Genomic DNA, 20,492 nt, shown 5'->3' with positions numbered 1-20,492 from the left:
GGAGTGAATATGTTATCTCTCAAGTTATTTTCTGATAATCTCAGTTGTAGCTGTGTGTCTATCCTCTCCAGCATAATGCCGCTGCACTTACAAAAGGTAGGAACAATTGAAAAAAGTGGAATCATTTTTTAAATATATTCATTTCCATTTGTTTTACAATTATTAGCAATTCTTAAGAGATCAACATTGTAATTAATACATTAGTTCACATTATATGTCAAAAAATAAAAAGGAATGTCACTTACAATTAAGTATAAAACTTATAATTACATCACCTTCACAAATAAACTTAAGTTGACATTGGAAACAGAAATAACTTTTAATTATATGGCTACTTTTAAGCTTTAACATTTCACTTCCGGAACATTTCATAGGAATATGGATTATTAAATTTCAACGGGTCACATATTCAGTGTGCTTGCTTCTGGCACATTACTTTGAACAACAAGAGCATAAAAAACATTACACTTACGACATCATCAATGATTCACACACTTTCGACCAACATCACAGAGATGAGGTAAATTGCCAGTATAAAATGGATGGAATCATTCCTGATTTCATTAATTTGAACGAATTTCTGGCCAAAGAGAGCGCATATTTTCCATTAGGTGTTTTCCATAACAATTTTAACTTTTGATCACAACAAGCATAACATTAATATAAAGACAACTGTACATATATCTGAACCAGTTAAGAAGCAACATCTCACAACATCATAAACATTTAGTATGCATGTCATTAAAAATGAATTTTCCCTTACTTTAAGAAATAAAACTGAGAAAAAAATACTGATGGAAAGTTAGCCTGCTTGTAGGCTACACGATAATTGGAAACTTCTCGGACAGAGATTTTGTCATCGATTCTTAAAACACAATTTTAATGACTAGCGGATAAAAAAAATCAAATCAAATAATCGTATAAATGAAATTCTAGGAAAAACATTTATACCAACGAAGATTAAAATAAGATTATTTCATGCCGAGACAAACCCATTGAACCAACATACATACTACAGCATAAACAGTTGCTTTAGCAACAATAACAAACAACATGAATCTGGCCAAATCTCTTAGGCATTGTCTTCAAAATACTAATAACATACAGTGTAATGCAAATGGGGCACCAAATAGTAAAGGCATCAGAAAAAAAGGAAAAGAAAGTAATTGCAAGAAAAAATAGATCTTAGCTTTATCCGTGTACATGATAAATTGATCAATAGTTAAAATTTGAATACCAGTGATAAAAACAAAAGCCTTGATGTAAGTAATCAGCTTGAAATATGGAAATGATTTTCATAATAAATATCAACTAGATATGTAATCCACACCAAATACTCTCAGAGATTTTGCCTCTAATTGGCATTGGTGCCCAGTCTTAAAACAATGAAGACCATTACACTTAGGGTTCAATTAACATAATAATACTTTTGGTAAGAACAGTATTAGCTGAGTATAAGGAACACTGGAATAGCTCTCACAGGCAACAAACACATGTTGATCAAGAAGAGACAGTCATAATCATATCATGCCCACATCAAGTAACACTATATTTCAATAACCTCCCATATTTTTAATTAGGATTCAGATCCAATTCATAAGAATGCACATAGCCAACGCTTTAAATTAAAATTGCACCATACATTCACAGTCACATCAAAAAACATCAAAAGTAAACCCTATCAAAAATGCCATTTAAAGTCATCAAAAAATAGCAATGAAGGACAGAAAGATCATAAGCTCGTGGAAATAAAATATACATTTATGTGTCCTGGAAATGAGTTGAGATTTGAAATAGTGCACAAAAACTTTACCCTCATCCTATAGGAGGAAGAACAGGGTAACAATATTATCTGTAAAGAAGTACCGAGAGTGTTCTAATATTCCAGAAGGACTGATGATGTATATTTACTTCCAAATTTAAATTTTTAACACCATAATGAAAATTAGATGACGATGGAGAAGCATCTGGAATCACCAGCATGCATTACTTAATTGACACAGAGCCAGCAGGGAAGAATCACATGCTTAAACAATGGTTAATCCAAAGACGTACTCCTAATTGCTCCATAAATTCCAATAGAGAATTTTCTTCTCAACCATTGACTCAAAATTTAGTCTCTATTTTTTTTGGCCCAACATGCCTCCCTGTTTTGCATCAGGCACAATCATGTCCACTAACTACATTCACCTAAGGAATGTTACCCTGTGATTCCGCTCTGCAGTTTATACATGTTTCAAAAAATATATATAGTTAGACAAACCTGCCAGATATTCCCTGTAATGAAAGTGAGCACAATGACCTGCTAGGAACAACTATGCCTTTAAATATATATATATATTTTTTTTCCTCACATTTTGGACTAAATAATTGTGCTTTCGCATGGGATTGACAAATTCAGTTATTTAACTTCAACTTAAGAGACGATTAGCACCTTACGTAAAAATTTGAGCCCGTTAAAACTGTCCTCAAGTACATTATCATTTTGTAGTGAGTTTGGATGGATTCAATGTCTTAGGCAGGATTAGATCACCTAACAATAGTTTGCCAACAATTTACTCCTTTCTTTCATGATGGTCAGCACAACATTTTTTTCGTGGTAAACCAAAGAACAAGGTTTGTCATTCTGATCAACAGAGACTAAAAAACCAACAAAAAAATAATTAGAACTTAAACTTCAGCTAGTTCACTCTATAAGGTTTAAACAAAAATTTTCATAACGAAAGATCAGGTTACCTAAGAATCACGTGTTAGCATTTACATAAAATTCTATGTATCAATTACCTATTCAGCAGATAAAACATTATGTTTTCACTGACAGAAATCTAGCTTTGATGCTTCGATCTAACCTAGAAAATTGACAAAAAAATAAGCAGGCTATGTAAAACGCAAGTAATCCAGAAATTATTATTTCCATTGAAATACGTCACATCCTTCCTTGATAATTTCGATGCATTAATGAATAGTTTCTACGATGATATAACGGACACATCAAATGCAAACAGTTAGGAACAAATAATGCACTCCAACAATAAACTCAGGAGCTCATGATTCAGCCTTTCTCATTCCTACTTCCCCTTCCATTAAGTGGGAGAAAAATTGCAAATATTGCACAACTCCATCAAAAGTACTTAAAAAGACTCACACCATCAAAAATATTTAAACTACATGTGCAAGGTTTGTAACAACGTACCCTTAGAGTGCACTCGAGCAAACATTCATGCACTTAAACACTTCAAGACAAAGATTCATCTAGTCATGAACTACAGCCATCAAATATGACATACTACTTTCTTAAACTCAACATTGTAATGTCAAAAATTAAATACATCAATTTCAACCCTATATTTTTTCTGATATCCGGCCACACATTCAGGGTATATTATTTATGATCAGTCAATTTGTTTGTTCTTTTCAGAATTATTTACAGGTCAATTAACCATCTTTTAAGTGATCACAATTGCTGAATACCATTATCACTTTCAAGATGCTATTTCATAATAATTATGAAAATAATTAAGAGAATTTTCTTTTCTGACAGACTGCATGAAAAATGAACATCTTGGCGAATGGAGAGTTGATTACGACCCAAACAAATATGATGTCTCGGAACAGCCCAGGTTAATTTTTGGATTTCATAAAGCAAGAATTCTTCTTCCATAATTCCAGATAGAACGTCACACATTTTCTGTCCTCCAATGTTGACACAATGCACTGCCTGATGAGACACTCCAAGAGGAATAACTCCTTCACAGCTCCATCACAGTCATGGTAGAGTGAGGCCTATGTTGATTCAGATGGCATACGCAGGCAGCAGGATGAATGGTAATCGACAACATCAACAAAATACCATTTAATTATGTTACTAATTCCAATCCATGCAATCACACACCACTCCAAACACATCATGTCAATGACAAACTGAGCACTTCCACGTGCAAATAACCTATAGTAGTATGGATTACCTTGTCAAAAAGTTATTGTTAGGGTATTTATGTTCTGCAGTGAGTCATGGTAACTTAATTTGAGTGTGAAGATAACAACCCAAAACCAACACGGTATATCAAAATTATAAATAAAAATAAATGAAGCTGTGTAGCCAAAGAGTTGTTAATAAAACTGAGTGCTTTCCTTGTAATACAGGAAAGACTTCACTACATTTTTGCTACGATGCAAAGTTAGGAGGACAAGGTGCAATAATTTCAATGGTTTTATACTAACGTGTTGATCAAATTTAATTACTCTAGCTATAGGAACCTTGATAAAGAAATATTCCTCATCACAAAAGATCAAATTGCTCTTCACAACTACTGAACATGCCAATTACTATCACAATTATGACCTACTAGAAGTTTTTTCTAAAGGCAAAGGTTTCTTTCTGACAGAATGAATAGCTCTACATAATGAAGGCAGTGGCTTCTATAGTATTTAAGGTAAAGTCTTCAACAATGAAGCAATGCAATCAGGATTTCCTCATGGCAAACATATTGAACATCAGAAAAATGAGAAAGTCAACCAGAAGGATTCATATTTACTTATAATGAAAATTATGAACGATTAAAGTTAAGTGACAAGATACTTCTACTCATAATATTGTGACTCAGCATTGAGAAAATATCTGTTTTAGAAGGAGGAAGCCATGTCACTGATATTTCATAGGATAGTAACTAATAAAGAATTATCCTTTAAAAAACTAGGTGTTCCATCACAAAGAAATATTTAAATAAGCAGCCTAAAAGCAAGGGTAACTTGAATGTCACTTGACCCTACTTAGCCAGCATTCCCTATGAACGTGCTGAGCTTTGCAAACAAGCAGATGAGTTTAAACAAAACATGGTGGTAAAAACGAAGGCATGTGCACGCCAGACCTAAGTCTGGTTCTCACCTGCCAGCCGGTTCTGAAAGGGCACTGGCAACTGATGGTGTGTCCCTTGTCACACTTGGATCAGGCGACTGAGGCTGGAACATTGTCTGGGGTGTCGCTGGATAGCTGCCCACACCATTGGCACCACCACCCATCACACTACTGCCACTGCACCCCGGGCCTCCCCAACTGAAAACATTTACAACATCCATATGTATTCAGAGAATGAGTGCACGTGGGGAATAAAGCCTACTTTGGCGTCCAACACCTATTTAAGTCAAGCTTATTGAGTTGGAAAACCAAAATAAGAGTATAACAAACACTTCTTCGACCCGTGGTCCAAAATACAGGCGATAGCTACGTCATGAAAAGCTGGGCTGAACTGCTGTTCAGTGCATGGGATAGGAATATCCTGCAAAGAACCTATGGACTAATTAACGAAAAAACTTTAGGCATATCTGCACTAATGCCCAGCTATATAGACCGCATGATAAACATAGCTTGTTAGCTCATGGCACCAGGATTGATTCCCGGTCCAGGGGAGATTTTCTCATGACAATTCATGCATGCTTCACCTCTGTTAACGCAGCAGGCTTCGAAACATTACACATGGACTGTGAAGTTTATTTATGCAAAAGCACACTTAAATGATTCCAATTAATATTCTCTTCTAATGTAAGCTCTTTCTGGAACGAGTGTTGATTGTCCATTGTATTGCAAAACTGTAGGCATTTAGTATGCATTAATATGCATTACTACCTTACTTAGCAAAGGGCTGGGTCCCTTGTGGAAACGTCTCAAAACATACTGGAAGGTGTATGAGGTTAGTTGGCTGGGATTTTGTTACTGGTGAAAATAAAAACAGAATTACAGTTTCCCACCTTGTTTCAGCCATTAGTAAATCAATATTTTTATGATATTGAATAAAGGCACCTAAATATTTTTATAGTCAGGGAGCATATTGAATGTAATAAATAAAATAAAATCATAAAAACTTTAAGTCATCCTACTCCACAATTACTAAACACTTTTACTTTCTCCCTGTAATAACTGATAATTATTTTCTTGCTTCATCTCTAACCCAAAACCTAAAATAACTTACAAATTAATCATATAACAATAAAGAGAGGCAGTTTGATATTAACGATATTTCACATTATTAGAAGCCGCAACACTTCTGTCCTTCAAGATGGTTAAGTTGCGTTTAAGCTAAGTGTACTATACCTACAAAGAAATCAATGATATTGCTAGACAAAGAAAAAAACTTACCCAGGCACATGGGTCACAAGCAATGGCTTCACATACGGCTTATCTCCACCTGTGCTAGGAGTTATATCTGGAAAGATAGAATTTACAAAAATGAATGACACAGAATACATTTCATGCCTTGAATCCACATGAAACTTAAATTATTGCATTTATAAAAATTAACTTTAATAAAAATGTATATGAATCATAAACAGTTCCATGTTGAGTTTACTGGGGAAGAGGTAGATAACATGAGAACAATATGATCACGCCCATTATTTTAATGTATGAAATATTATAATAAGTGACAACATTATGCCATTATTACAGGGAAAGCTCCACTAGTACAAGTACATTCACTAAACTGGACCTGAACATAAATGACTAACAAGCACAGACAGCTAGGTTACACAAACCCAGAGATGCAACAAATTTCTATCTTACAGTTTCACCACCTTGGAAAATTGACAATGAAGCACTTTCAAAACATTGATCCGATATTAAAATTCACTAATCATCCACAATCCATTTGAAAAAAATAAACAATCAAATTTTCATTTAAAAAAAAAAAACAGATAACTTTATATAAAACCGAGAGGAGGTGAGGAGAGGCATAATTTTTTACTTATGAAACTACAAAAAAATCAATAAATGGCAACTCTAATGCAACTCAGAAACATGTAAAAAGTGCAAAAATTCCCGATTTCCCCATGAAACTAGCCTCACAATTGGACGGTACAGGGGATGCATTAAGAATAAATTGAAAAAAGATAAAATGGGGATGGACACGTGTAACCAAAGCAGCAAAATTTTCAAAATACAAGAATAACATAAACTACCTACCTTGGAAAGGTGTGTAATATTTTCCAAAGGCTTGTTCTTTGGAAATATCCGGATACAAATACAACAGGTGGGATAAATCTGATATCCTGTCAGCCAGAGACCTGATGGCAAAATCCTTACTTGTGAATGGCTGGAGCATAAACACTTCACCATTTTCTAAAGGAGCAAGAAAAATAATAGTTAATTTTTACATCAACTAACCTTAAAATAATAATAATTACAAAATTACACAAAGCAAAAATTTTGATAACCAAAATCAGGTCTTTGAAAATTTGTACTGAGCGTTCAGGAATTTATACCAATAAAAAAAACAGCTCAAACTGATTAAATGACCAATCACAGATAGACCCTAATTGCAAACACTAAGAGCATTTTCAAATCAAATTCATTAAGGCTCCCGGATACCTAGACCAAAAACTACGCTGCAGACGTCTGGGCAGATTCGTCTGAGGCCTCTGTTATTCCATGCACATAACATTTGAATGCTTACTTACGAAGAAGAAACATCGATATTTAAAAAGATCGTCGTAATTTTTCATTTCTCGTTTATCACACTGCAATATTGACCACGGAAAAACACTAAATTTGGCAAAATTGACTGCCTGCTACGGCGTGTGTGATGACGGAACCCAAATTTTTTTACGTTCTTTTTAAATGATAATCCCTTATCTTCCTATTAATCCATACCATTTTAATATACTCCTCATAATAGCGACACTAAGTCAATCTATGCAAACCTTTGCACGCTATTTTTGCGTTCTCCGCGGCAGCAACATTCTCCCGTTCACATTGCCCTCAGCCACTGTGCGAGTCTCAGCGTGCGGGAGAAGGGGCAATGGAGGGGGACAACGCTTGCACGAAGTCTGTTGCCTTCAGTTTGCCGGCAGCCGCCCAGCCGCCGAGTGGAATGATATGTATTGCTCTTTGCTGCGTGAGGGTCGCTTTTGTATATGTGATACGCGCTTCGGAGCCGAATTTTAATCTAGTTCAACAACACGCTCAGGGACAGGAATTGATTCACGGTAGACGCGCAGAATGCCGCGTACTATTTAACAGTACATGATCTTATTGCCAAAATAATGTCATACCATGATGATTTTTTCCGTGAATCTTTTGTTCCGATGTAATTACAAAAAGACATATCAATACAACCAAGATGCATTTCCCACATAACATGCGTGGAGATGTACTTCGTACATTTACTATCAGTAATGCCGGTTTATTCTCAGCGGGGAGGATTGCTACAAATGACCTTGATCAGTTTATATCCGCTTCAGTACTGCATTGTACCCTGATACATCAGTTCATTTCGAGAGTAAAAGTTTCCTCTCATCGGTGCAATCTTCCTGGCCATAATTTTATACGAAAAATAAGATCAATTATACCTATTCATTCTGCTAAAAATGAAAGATTACCTTTAGATTTATGAGTCTCGAATGTTTATTTTAAAGAAATTCATTAGTTTCAATGCCTACAATTATGTAACAAATATAATTCTTGATAGGTCGTGTCACGACATAGATTACGCATCGTGTACTAGCATGAAGATTTACATCCGTGTGTTCTATTACCGATATTTTCAAATTTTTGCAATTAAAGTTTTTTCTTACGTGCAAGTCAAGAACTCATGGACAACTTGTACCATACATGATGCATGGCAATATGTTTGCTTAAGTCATAAAAAAAAACTTATGCTAATTTTACGGTGCATGCATTAGTCAATTGCCACGAAAATATTTAGGAAATCGGTCTCTTTCAACCCACACTTGCACTCTACGGTCCCTAAAATAGAATTTTTCTTGGCTTCTTTTTTGGCTATTTGAACAATTGAGACCGAAACTTAGATAAGTAAGTTATAATGCAAAAGATATGGCAACATTATCGAATTCGTGATTCCTACATAAAAGGTAATGGTCTAATTTTTCAGTGGAATGAGTGTCGTTTTTTGGAAACTTAAAGATAGATAAAATATTTTAGGACTAGTTTTGCGTCTCTCATTATTTTAAACTTAAACAGAATATCATATCTCACACTATGTCATTGATTCAGGGACCCAAATTTTTTGAATGAGGCAACAGGATGCACGAATGAGGAAAGGATTCCGCACTCGCGTCATCGCAATCCACGCAGCACCGCATATTTTGATATTTTGCTGCATAAAAATACGATAATTTGATTCTCATCTTCCCACTGTCCTATTCGTCTCTCGTCAATATTTAGACCCCTGGTTTTTACTACAATTTCGCTCGCAGTTTCATCATTGTCAACTAAGCCTTATAAATTGAAAAAAATGGGCATAAGTTTCAAATAATGTTACATTTTCACGGGTATCGATTGAAGGACTTCTGGTCAAATTAGAATGAAATCACTATGACAAATGCTTGCTTCTTTTATCGGAATAATCTTATATTTCCCTTGGATTGGAACTGTCCGAAGAAATTTTTTAATCTGGGATAGAAGTCATTGGAATATATGCTTGCACTGGACGCTTCCTCAGAGACGATACAAGTTCAAATCACGCAAGTGCTAAAACAGGGTAGCTATTATGGGCGTATCTTGAACCGCTCGTTCACATCACTGGGCCTTAGGTCGTAGGCGGCGGAAGACTGACTTGATGTTTGTGTGTTCATTGATGTTGCCACTTGGTCTTCCACCTCTGGCAGCCCTTCCTTACTCTAGAATTTTATTTATAATCTCTTATTATTAATAAAACATGTCCACCTTCTCGTACACAATTTCGTCGATTTACCTGCGAAGCCAATATTTGCAGTAAATACGCCGCAAAAAGCATCTTTTTTAATGCTATATTTTTTTTACTCACGTCTCGAACTGAAAGCTTTGGTAGAATAAGTAATCATCTCCAGAATCTCCAGAAGAACAAAGTAACACATTCACTTATAAAAATAACTTTCTAACAATTTTAACAATTAACTTTTTATGCGTACATAGATTATGTGAACATTCACGCCCATTCTAACATTGGCAACAACGTCCACCAACGATATACGGCCTGAAAATAGCCAAAATAATTGAGTCCGTCATGCATCGTTACCTATTAATCAATTTATCTGTAGTATTTTATAAAAGTAAAATAATAAAAAGAATTATAAAATTAATTTTTGCGATAGATATTTTATGCTTCGTTAGTTTTTACATGAAAGACTTCTGTCGGGAATTGCATTTGAAAAGGGATTTAAAAATTTTCTTTACAGAGTACCGCCATGCCTATTGCATTAACAGATGAAAAAATAAGATATGCAAGTAAAAAGCAAAGAAGAGAAAGCGTATTTTTTTCATGAAGAAAGCATTGGTGAAGTGGTATTGCACCCTTGTTCGAAACTTATTTTATTGCTGGCACTGATAACTCAATATTTTTATCCATCTCATAGCGGGCATCATTGTAATACAGTGGAAGCCCCTTATAACGAGTACGGGATATAGCGACAAACTCGAATTAGCGACAGCTACCCAAGGAACCATTTTAAACCCTATGATTTAAATGTAAAATAAATTCGTATTAGCGATAATGGCTCGATTCCTCTCTTGCGCCATTCGTAATTACGACAGGTTGACTTTTTGACCACGTGCCACATCTCTGGAATTCAATGCTTTTAAAACGGCATTTTTTCCACCAACGTCGACGTCTACATGTTCCGTATTCTCCTATTCTTCTTTCCTTAATAAATTTCCCGAGTACACATTTCATTGCTCTTTTGTCATCTCCCTCCCGCGCCTCCGCAGTGAGGTTAAAAATTATTCCGCCCGTCTGCTAGCACCATGGCTGGTAAACGCAAGTCCTTGTATTTAAAAACCAAAATGAGAATTATTGCAGATTGTGAAAGTGGAGAGTGTTCAAAGAGTGAAATAGCGAGGCGATTTGGAATAAATACATCGACATTGTTCACTATTTTAAAGAAAAAAGAACAAATTCGTGCGGCTGTGCTTAAAGAAGGGCGTCCAAGCACCCAAAAACACCTGCGGCCCGGAGAGCATCCGCAGCTAGAAACTGCTCTTTTCTCGTGGTTATGCCAGCAAAGAGCCGCAGGGATTCCTATCACTGGCCCTATGATGAAGGCTAAAGCTGAGTATTTGTGTGAGAGGCTTGGTGAAGACAATTTTTTCATTTCGCCCTGAAGACGATGGCAGAGAAGGCCATCGAAACGTTGGCAGCAATGGCCATCATCACCCGGCTGATTTCCCGAGAAGATTTCATCAACAGCATTCGCCAGGAAAGAACCAAATCCTTCTACAATTTTAAGTGCTCGGATGGATGGTTTGCATGATTTAAAAATAGGAAGGGGATATCCCTTCACAAACTATCCGGTGAATCATCAAGTGTTGACGTTAATGCTGTGGAAGGCTGGGCTCCGGTCTTTAAAGACTATTTGGATAATTCCAGCCCCGGCAATATTTACAACGCGGATGAGACGGGTATATATTTTAACCTTCTCCCGGACAAAACTCTCGCCACTCGAACGGACCCCTGCGAAGGAGGGTAGAAAAGTAAAGACCGCGTAACTGTTCTTTTATGCGCCAATATGGATGGTTCAGATAAGTTAAAATCGTTCGTGGTGGGGAAATCCGCCCATCCCTGATGTTTTAAGGGAGTTAAAACTCTCCCTTGCACTTACGAAGCAAATAAAAATGCTTGGATGACGGCTGCTATCCTCACGCAGTGGTTACGAGCATTTGATGCCAGGATTGGTGGAAGGAATAAAAAAGTACTATTATTCATTGACTGCCCAGCCCATCCACCAATAGAACTAAGAAACGTTAAAATTGTGTTATTGCCGCCTAACACCACGAGCATTCTTCAACCACTAGACCAGGGAGTAATTAAGCTTTTCAAACACAATTTCCGAAGTTTACTGGTGAATTACTTAGTCGCTCGAGTACCTGGAGGAAATTTAAAAGAATTGACGTGGAATGTTTTGGATGCCATGCGGGCAATATCAATAAGCTGGGAAAAAACCTCCAGCGCACATATCAGCATGTTTCCGGCATGCTGGATTTATTCGAGAGCAGAACCAGCAGAACGACGAGGCCATAGAGATTATGGAGGAAGCGCAAAGGGAAAATGATGAACCTGATGGTTGGGTAAAAATTCAGGAACATTTTGGCTCTTGTGACTTTGATGAGTACGTAGCCGTTGATGAATGTGCGCCTGTTCGTCAAATGTTAATGGAGGAGGAGTTGACTGCGGCTGCAGAAGACGGTGTAATTGCTGAAAGTAGTTCCGAATCTGAGGATGAAATGGTGCCTATGCCTTCAGTGGATGAGGTGCGACATGCCATTAAAATAATAACTGACGTTTACCGGGCTAGTGATGCTTCACCGGACGATTTTAATAAACTAAATGAAGTAGAAATATTTCTGCTCAAAGCAAGTGCGACCAGGAGTCTGAAGCAGACCAAACTTGATTCATTTTTCGTCAGCAAATGAATCTGCAATTGAAAATTTTTCTGTGTTAGATTTTTAAAAGGCAATGATGTTCTAGAATATTTTTATGTTTATCAAGGCAGTTGTTTTTAGAGTTATTAGAGGAACCTTATTGACCATTTATATACGGAAGTAACCTAGTCATTTTTCAAAGCTGCCGCGGTTTATTTATTTTTTGTTCTTTATTTTATTTTCATGTTTCAACAAGTAGTTGGAGAAGAATATTTATTTTATTATCGCTTTTACACGTTGTACTGTGTACTTATAAGTACATGAAGTTTTGTGGATGCAAATGACAAATGTTTTTAATGCCCTATCAGATGCTATTTTTATTGTTTCCGAGATTAAAATATAATGAAAAAATCCGAGATGATTGATTTAGACGCCCAATAAATTGTATAAACGTGTTATTTTGCATGAATGCCAGTGACTAAAATCGTGTTCATCCTGCCGCAGGTCAGTTCCAGTCAGCATTCCTATCAAAAAGTGTGCGCTACTGCCGCTAGACGTCTCTACGTCCGCTGATATTGCGTCTGGTTGCGTGAATCTCTACGAAACATAAATATTGCTAACAGGCAGACAAAGAGTGGACTCCATTTATCATTTGTCCTTCTATTTAATTCAAATAGTTTTTCACCCTTTCCACCGAAGATAATTAATATGACTAATATGCTTTTAGATGCCGTAAAGCTGGTGTTATTCGGTTTCATGATTCCGACAGCATTTGAGTCGGCTGTTTTGAAACACGATAGTAAACCATTCATACAGGCAGACTTGAAGCATAAGAAGATTACTTCCACCTTTATTCGGCCGTTAACCTGAAAAAGATAGAAATGCAATGCTCGTGTGGAACCCTAAAATTTTATCAAGCTCCTTTCGTCACCCAATTGCAGCAGCACCCATCATTTTCATTACTACTCTGAAAGATAGAAGGTATGAATTTTTGAACAGATTCTGAAGTTTTAGCATTTAATAGTCTGATGCATAGCCATAACTGGTAGTTATGACATGTATATTTGGAGCATCTAAGAAATAAGGATAATAACAGCTCATAATGCACGGTTCAGTACGAGTGTGAGTCTGAAGCTGGGACTTTTAAAATCGACTTCTTAATGCCTCGGCATATAGCATCCTGCATAATTACATATGATTTGATCATAGATTGCAAGTGAATATGATCATTAGTGAATTAAATGTTCAGAAGAATGATTTAAAACGGCTATCATGCTGCAATTTTCGCCTCTCGGCAGAAACAGCCGTGGTGACGCATGATGAGTGATTTTTTTGTGACGATGCAATTGCATTCGGTAACAACGACAACTCACTATAGCGACAGATTTCTCTGTTCCCAACAGCTGTCGTTATAAGGGGCTTCCACTGTACATGGTAATGAACAAATTGATAATATTTATTGTGACTCCAGAGATGCTACAAATACAGATCCAGAAGATACTCCGCAAACCAACAAAACAAAATCTGACGCAGAAATTGCCCATATGATGCTGGTAGAATTTATGCTACCTCCCATCCCACATATATATTGTGGTGGCTATATGTTATGGTAGAGAGGAAAGTTAACTTCAAAAGTAGCTTCAGTATTAATTGGGAAGATGAGTAAGACAACGGTATTAATAAATCCGGTTAGCGATATGGATTCTGGTTGTAGAGTTTGAGGCACGACCTACCAACCTAGTAGCAGCTCAAGTCTATAAGTCCGCTAACATTCATATGGAGAAAGAAGTGGACGAGGTAATAATAAGTGAAATCCCTGGTTTAAAAAAATCAAGTAATGATGGGGAACTATAACGCCTCAGTCGGGGAGGGAGGAAGGGCTACGAAATAGGAGATTTTGGATCAGGGAACGCGAAACGAGCGGGGAGAGAAATCAATAAAATATTGCAGTAGAAACAAGTTATTCATCACAAAGGCCTGGTCCAATAATCCTAAAGTGCGAAAGTCCATCAGGAAGAGTCCAAGGGATACGGAGATACACCAGAAAGACCACATAATAGTAAAACAGAGGTTTAGGAATAACGAAAAATCTAGCGCATTCTTCCTAAGGTGAACGAAACGAAACGTAATATTCAAAAGACTTGTGAAAAAATGAAGGTGAGGAAATAGAATGTTAAAACTTTAATGGGAATATAAGGAGAGATTACTAACTTCTGGAGATTCATATGGCAAAGAAAACTTGGATAACGAAGGAAACTAAAAAATATATGGCGGTAATAAGGAAGTGGAAGAATGTAGACACAGTACAGGAAGAATTCTAAGTAAAATTAATCATCTATTACGGTAAGAAACCAAGAAGTGAGAAAGAATTGGTGGAAAACAAGGAGAGACATTGAGAGGAAATGGAAAAGGTTCAAAAGTAACGAGAGGTAGACGCGTTGTACATCAAGGTGAAGTCGCTATCTGGCGGCAAAAGAGGACAAGCCATGTCAAAAATTAATGCTAAAAATGGAAGGATGCTAACTGAGCAAATCGAGATTCAGAGTAGATGGATGGGGAAAGAGGAGGATCTGCATGACAGCGGAAACAGGCAGGAAAGATTTAACATGTAGAAGGGGCAGTGGTGTAGCATAATCTTGAGCCGAGGAAGAGGCCGCTTCTAAGACATGGAAATCGAGGGAGCTCTCCCTGATATGAAACCTAGGAAAGTGGTGGGGGTGGATAATATCCCATGTAAGCTGCAGAATAATCTAGGTTAGAATGGTAAGAGAAGGTTATTCGAACTAGTACGCAAGATGTATGAGGAAGGGCCTTGGCGGGAGGATTTCGCGACAATGCACAATAAGGCTAAAGTGGTAATAAGGATATTAAAAAGACGAATAGAGAAAAGGACTATCAATTAATTTGGCGAAGATCACATTGGATTCAGAAAAGGTAAGTGAAAATGCAATTGCGGTAATGAGGTCGCTGGTGAAGAGGAAAGACTATAATCAGGTTGTGTTTGCCTTGTTCGTGGATTTTGAAAAAGTATTACATAGAGTGGACTGGACAAAATTATGGATATTCTCAAGAAAAGAGGCGTCAATTGGAGGGATAGGCGACTCATTTGTAATCTTCATATGGCCCAGACTGCGCAAGTGAAGGTAGCGGACAGAGAAACTGGGAGGGCAAGCTTTGGCCGAGTAGTAAGGCAAGACTGTTCACTATCTCCATTGCTTTCAAGAGTATATGCTGAGGCGATGGTAAGAAAAGCGTGGGATGAGTTGGGAACTGGAGTAGAAGTGGGAGGAATGATGTAAAATCAGTAAGATTCACGGACGATCAGGCGTTGATTAGCCAGCCAGCGAGAGAGCTGAAGGCTATAGTGGATGCATTAGACAAGAGATGCGATGAATATGGCATGAGGATTACTCACAAGAAGACTAAAGCCATAATTTAGTTAACCAAATTTCTAGGAAATTTAAATGTATCCACGTGACGTTTTACTCCCTTTGCAATAAATGTTACCCACAATTTATTAAAACTATCCATAATGTGTTAGTGCAATCATAATTAAACCACTTGATAACCTGCTGGGGAGGGGTATCTGAGCAATCGGGTGTTCTCCAAAAAGCAATTGACTGATTGCTATAAAATATAATTTGAACCATCCTTCCCTATATTTCTAGATTTACAGTTCTCCCTTTACGTCATTATTACCTTTTCAAAGTATTCAAAATTTTCTACCCCATAAGTGGATATAAACCTAAAGAACCTGAAACCGATTTATTAAACTTAAGATCTACAAATTTTATATTTTGCCGACGCCAAATTTTACCGTTCAAACGCTCATTTATCTATGTAAGACAAAATTATTTTCTTGATGGTCAGAAAGTATAAGAGGATCAAATAGTTTGACATATTTTTTTGAAAAGATTAAATCAATGGTAACTTAATGTAGAAAATCCAAATAAAATAATTTGTTAATAGTGCGTTTAATGCTCAATATATTTTTTTGCACGACAGGGTGAGATTTAACAAAAAATGCTATTTGTTCAAGCATTTACTATGTTTCGTATCTGGTCTCAGCTTACTAATTTTTTCAATTCGTATTGTCATTTGTCTTTAGGTATCCTACAGGCAAGACCTAAATGGGATTCCTACTTTATCCTAATTTATTTGAAATGTGCTTTTAATGATGATTCCACGGATAAATAAAAATAAATTGGTCAAGTTATTATTTATGCGGTTCGTAAAGATTCACGAGCTACGCTTGAGACAAAAGATAAAAGTAGGTGGACAAGAACGGAGAAAGTGAAGCGGACGGAGAAGAGGAAGAACGACGAAGTGTAGGACATAGTAAGGGAGGAGAGAAAACTGTGTTACAGGAAAGAATGTTGGGTAAACGAGAGATAGGAAGGAAATAAGAGATTTGATGGAAAGGAATTTCATAGTGAATTGAAGAGGAAATCCACGAAAGGAGGAAGTACAGCCAGAATGTTTCGTAAATACTCATTACAAACCTACCTTAATCGATAGGTTACTTTAGTAATAATACATAAATTTTGACACATATTTTTGTACGAATTATTTTTATGAAAATTGTAAAAGTGCCTAAAATACCATAACACGCGCCTTCGTCATCCCTAACGTCCAGTTGCAGCCTCTAGGTAGAAGAAATTTCCTCCCGATATTCTCCACTTGATGATTACTGTAAAATCCGGGAAGGAAATATTTATCTGAAGCGAAGATCACAGGTTTTTATGAAATCCAGGGGAAACAGAATATTTCACGAAAGGGGCATTGTATATTTTTCTTTTGTATTCCACGTGGATTTATGTAAGAAAACAATTAGAGGGACAGGGTTTTATGGGAAAACCTCATGGCGGAGAAGTTAAAAACATTTTACCTTCTTCCAGAAATATTTTAATTGGAAAAAGTGGGAAATTAATTTTTTTATGTATCGGGAGTTACGTTTTTCATTGTTAACGAAATCTCTAAGATATTTTTACGGGTTGAAATACCATGAAGAACAAACGATATTCTGAAAAATGTCAAGGAATAATAAAATTGTACCTTTCAATTCTTACTTGCCGGATTATATCGCTACTGCAGGAGATTGCTTTAATTAGTAACCAAATCAATTTTTTTAAAAATATTTGAATACTTCCGGGGTTTTGGAGACGAAATCTCACTAATCTCTGTGCTCTACACTTCCGTAAATAATATCCATTTCCCAATCTCGACGACCGCCGTGTTGCCTTGAGATACGTCTACTTCCATGCGGTGGAGCGCGGTGACACTCGGCTATATAGCTAGGTGTTCAACAGTCACAAACCCAAGTCCCCAAGTTGGCGAGAGGGTTCCCAAAATTTCAGTCATCTAAACCCCATCCCCTCCCCTCCCTAAACTCTGCCCCCTATGTGCCCTCCCTCGAGTCCAAGGCCACTTGCTAGTCGGCTAGGCTCGCTAGCCATTAGGCCGAGTTTTTGAGGAGTGGGGGGAAGGATCCACATCTCGAAAGTGCCCGATGTACCCGGCAGCCTTAACCCATTAATGCCCAGAAGATTTTTTTCAAAAAAATATACTTTTTTTGCTTAAATTATGATTAGACATCACCCCTGATGTGGGAAAAAATGTTTTAAAAAATCTCTAACATTTGCATAGTACTTAATCCTATACGTATCTTAAGATACATCTGGGCACTTAAGGCTCCCGGATACCTAGTCCAAAAACTACGCTGCAGACGTCTGGGCAGATTCGTCTGACGCCTCTGTTATTCTATGCACATAACATTTGAATGCATATTTACGAAGAAAGATCGATATTTGAAAAGATCATCGTAATTTTTCATTTCTCGTTTTTCACGCTGCAATATTGACCACGGAAAAACACGAAATTCGGTAAAATTGGCTGCCTGCTACGGCGTGTATAATGACGGAACCCAAAATTTTTTACAGTCTTTATAAACTTTAATCCTTTATCTTCATATTAATCCATACCATTTTAATGCAGTCCTCATAGAAGCGGCAATAAATCAATCTATGCGAACCTTTGCACGCTATTTTTGCACTCTCCACGGCGGCGACATTCTCCCGTTCACATCGCCCTCAGCCACTGAGCGAGTCTCATCGTGGCAGTGGAAGGGGACAACGCTTGCATGGAGTCTCTTGCCTTCAGTTCGCCGGCAGCCGCCGAGCTGCCGGGTATGGTGGGAGAGAATGTTGTGTCATTGCTCTTTGCCGCGTGAGGGTCGCTCTTGTATGTGTGATGCGTGCTTCGGAGCCGAATTTTAATCTTGTCCAACAACACGCTCAAGGACATGAATTGTTTCACGGTAGGAGCGCAGAACGCCACGTACTATTTAACAGTACATGACCTTATTGCCAAAATACTGTCTTACCATGATGATTTTTCCCTGAATCTTTTGTTCCGATGTAATTACAAAAAAAAAACATATCAATACAACCAAGATGCATTTCCCACATTGCATGCGAGGAGATATACTTCGTACATTTGCTATCGGTAATGCCGGTTTATTCTCAGCGAGGAGGATAGCTACAAATGACCCTGGTCAGTTTATATCCGCTTCAGTACTGCATTTTACCCTGATATCATTTCGAGATTAAAAGTTTCCTCTCATCGGTGCAACCTTCCTTGCCATAATTTTATACGAAAAATAAGATAAATTACATTAATTCTGCTAAAAATGAAAGATTAGCTTTATATTTATGAGTCTCGAATGTTTATTTTTAAGAAATTCATTAGTTTAAATGCCTAAAATTATGTAACAAATATAATTCTTGATAGCTCGAGTCACGTCATAGATTACGCATCGTGTACCAGCGTGCAGATTTACATCCGTGTGTTCTATCACCGAAATTTTCAATTTTTTGTAATTGAAGTTTTTTATAACGTGCAAGTCAAGAACTCATGGACAACTTGTACTATGCATGATGCATGGAAACATGTTTGCTTAATTCATAAAAAACTTGCTAATTCTAAATTGGTAATTGTAATAAAAAATGCTAATTCTGCGGTGCATGCATTTGTCAATTGCCAGGAAAATATGTAAGACATCGGTCTCTTACAACCCACGCCTGCACTCTACGGTCCCTAAAATAGAATTTTTCTTGGCTTCTTTTTTGTCTATTTGATCAATTGAGACGGAAACTTAGATGAGTAAGTTATAATGCAAAAGATATGGCAGCATTTTCGAATTCGTAATACCTACATACAGGGTAATGGTCTAATTTTTCTGTGGAATGAGTGTCGATTTTTGGAAAGTTAAAAATAGATAAAATATTTTAGGACTAGTTTTGGGTCTCTCATTATTTTAAACTTAAACAAAATATCATATCGCACACTATTTAATTGATTCAGGGATCCATAATTTTTTAAAGAGGCAACAGGATGCACGAATGAGGAAAGGATTCCGCACTCGCGTCATCGCAATCCACGCAACACCGCATATTTTGATATTTTGCAGCATAAAAATGAGATAATTTGACTCTCATCTTCCCACTGTCCTATTCGTCTCTCGTCAATCCTTAGACCCTTGGTTATTACTACTATTGGAAACTATTGACCCGCTCGTTCACATCACTGGGCCTTAGGTCGTAGGCGGCGGAAGACTGACTTGATGTTTGTGTGTTCATTGATGTTGCCACTTGGTCTTCCACCTCTGGCAGCCCTTCCTTACTCTAGAATTTTATTTATACGCTCTTATTATTAATAAAACATGTGCACCTCCCCATACACAATTTCGTCGATTTACCTGCGAAGCCAATATTTGCAGTAAATACGCCGCAAAAAGCATCTTTTTTAACGCTATATTTTTTTTACTCACTTCTCGAACTGAAAGCTTTGGTTGAATAAGTAATCGTCTCCAGAATCTCCCGAAGAACAAAGGAACATATTCACCAATAAAATAACTTTTTAACAATTTTATCAATTTACTTTTCATGCGTGAATAGATTATGTGAACATTCACGCCCATTCTAACATTGGCAACAACGTCCTCCAACAATACACCGCCTGAAAATAGCCAAAATGATTGAGTCCGTCGTGCATCAATACTTATTAGTCAATTTATCTGTAGCATTTTATAAAAGTAAAATAGTAAAAAAAATTATAAAATTAATTTTTTGCGATAGATATGTTATGC

General features: G+C 36.9%; 1 protein-coding gene across 5 annotated transcripts in view; it reads right to left on the bottom strand.

Annotated features, from left to right (window-relative positions):
• Positions 1-20,492, bottom strand: part of LOC124163999 (signal transducer and activator of transcription 5B) — a 73,171-nt gene that overhangs the window by 9,649 nt on the left and 43,030 nt on the right. For 4 of the 5 annotated variants that reach the window (XM_046541143.1, XM_046541147.1, XM_046541144.1 and 1 more), the window contains 3 exons: positions 6,956-7,111; positions 6,134-6,200; positions 4,886-5,053 (listed from right to left, as the gene is read on the bottom strand). In XM_046541143.1, coding sequence (XP_046397099.1) covers positions 4,886-5,053; positions 6,134-6,200; positions 6,956-7,111 — 391 coding nt within the window. Of the gene's footprint in view, positions 1-121; positions 3,784-4,885; positions 5,054-6,133; positions 6,201-6,955; positions 7,112-20,492 lie in introns of those variants that run through there. The other variant, XM_046541146.1, reaches the window with a different exon arrangement.

The sequence above is a fragment of the Ischnura elegans genome, chromosome 8 (assembly GCF_921293095.1).
Source record: "Ischnura elegans chromosome 8, ioIscEleg1.1, whole genome shotgun sequence".
NCBI classification, from domain to species: Eukaryota; Metazoa; Arthropoda; class Insecta; order Odonata; family Coenagrionidae; genus Ischnura; species Ischnura elegans.
Note: the sequence above shows the minus strand (reverse complement) of the source record. Positions and strands in the feature narration are given on the sequence as shown.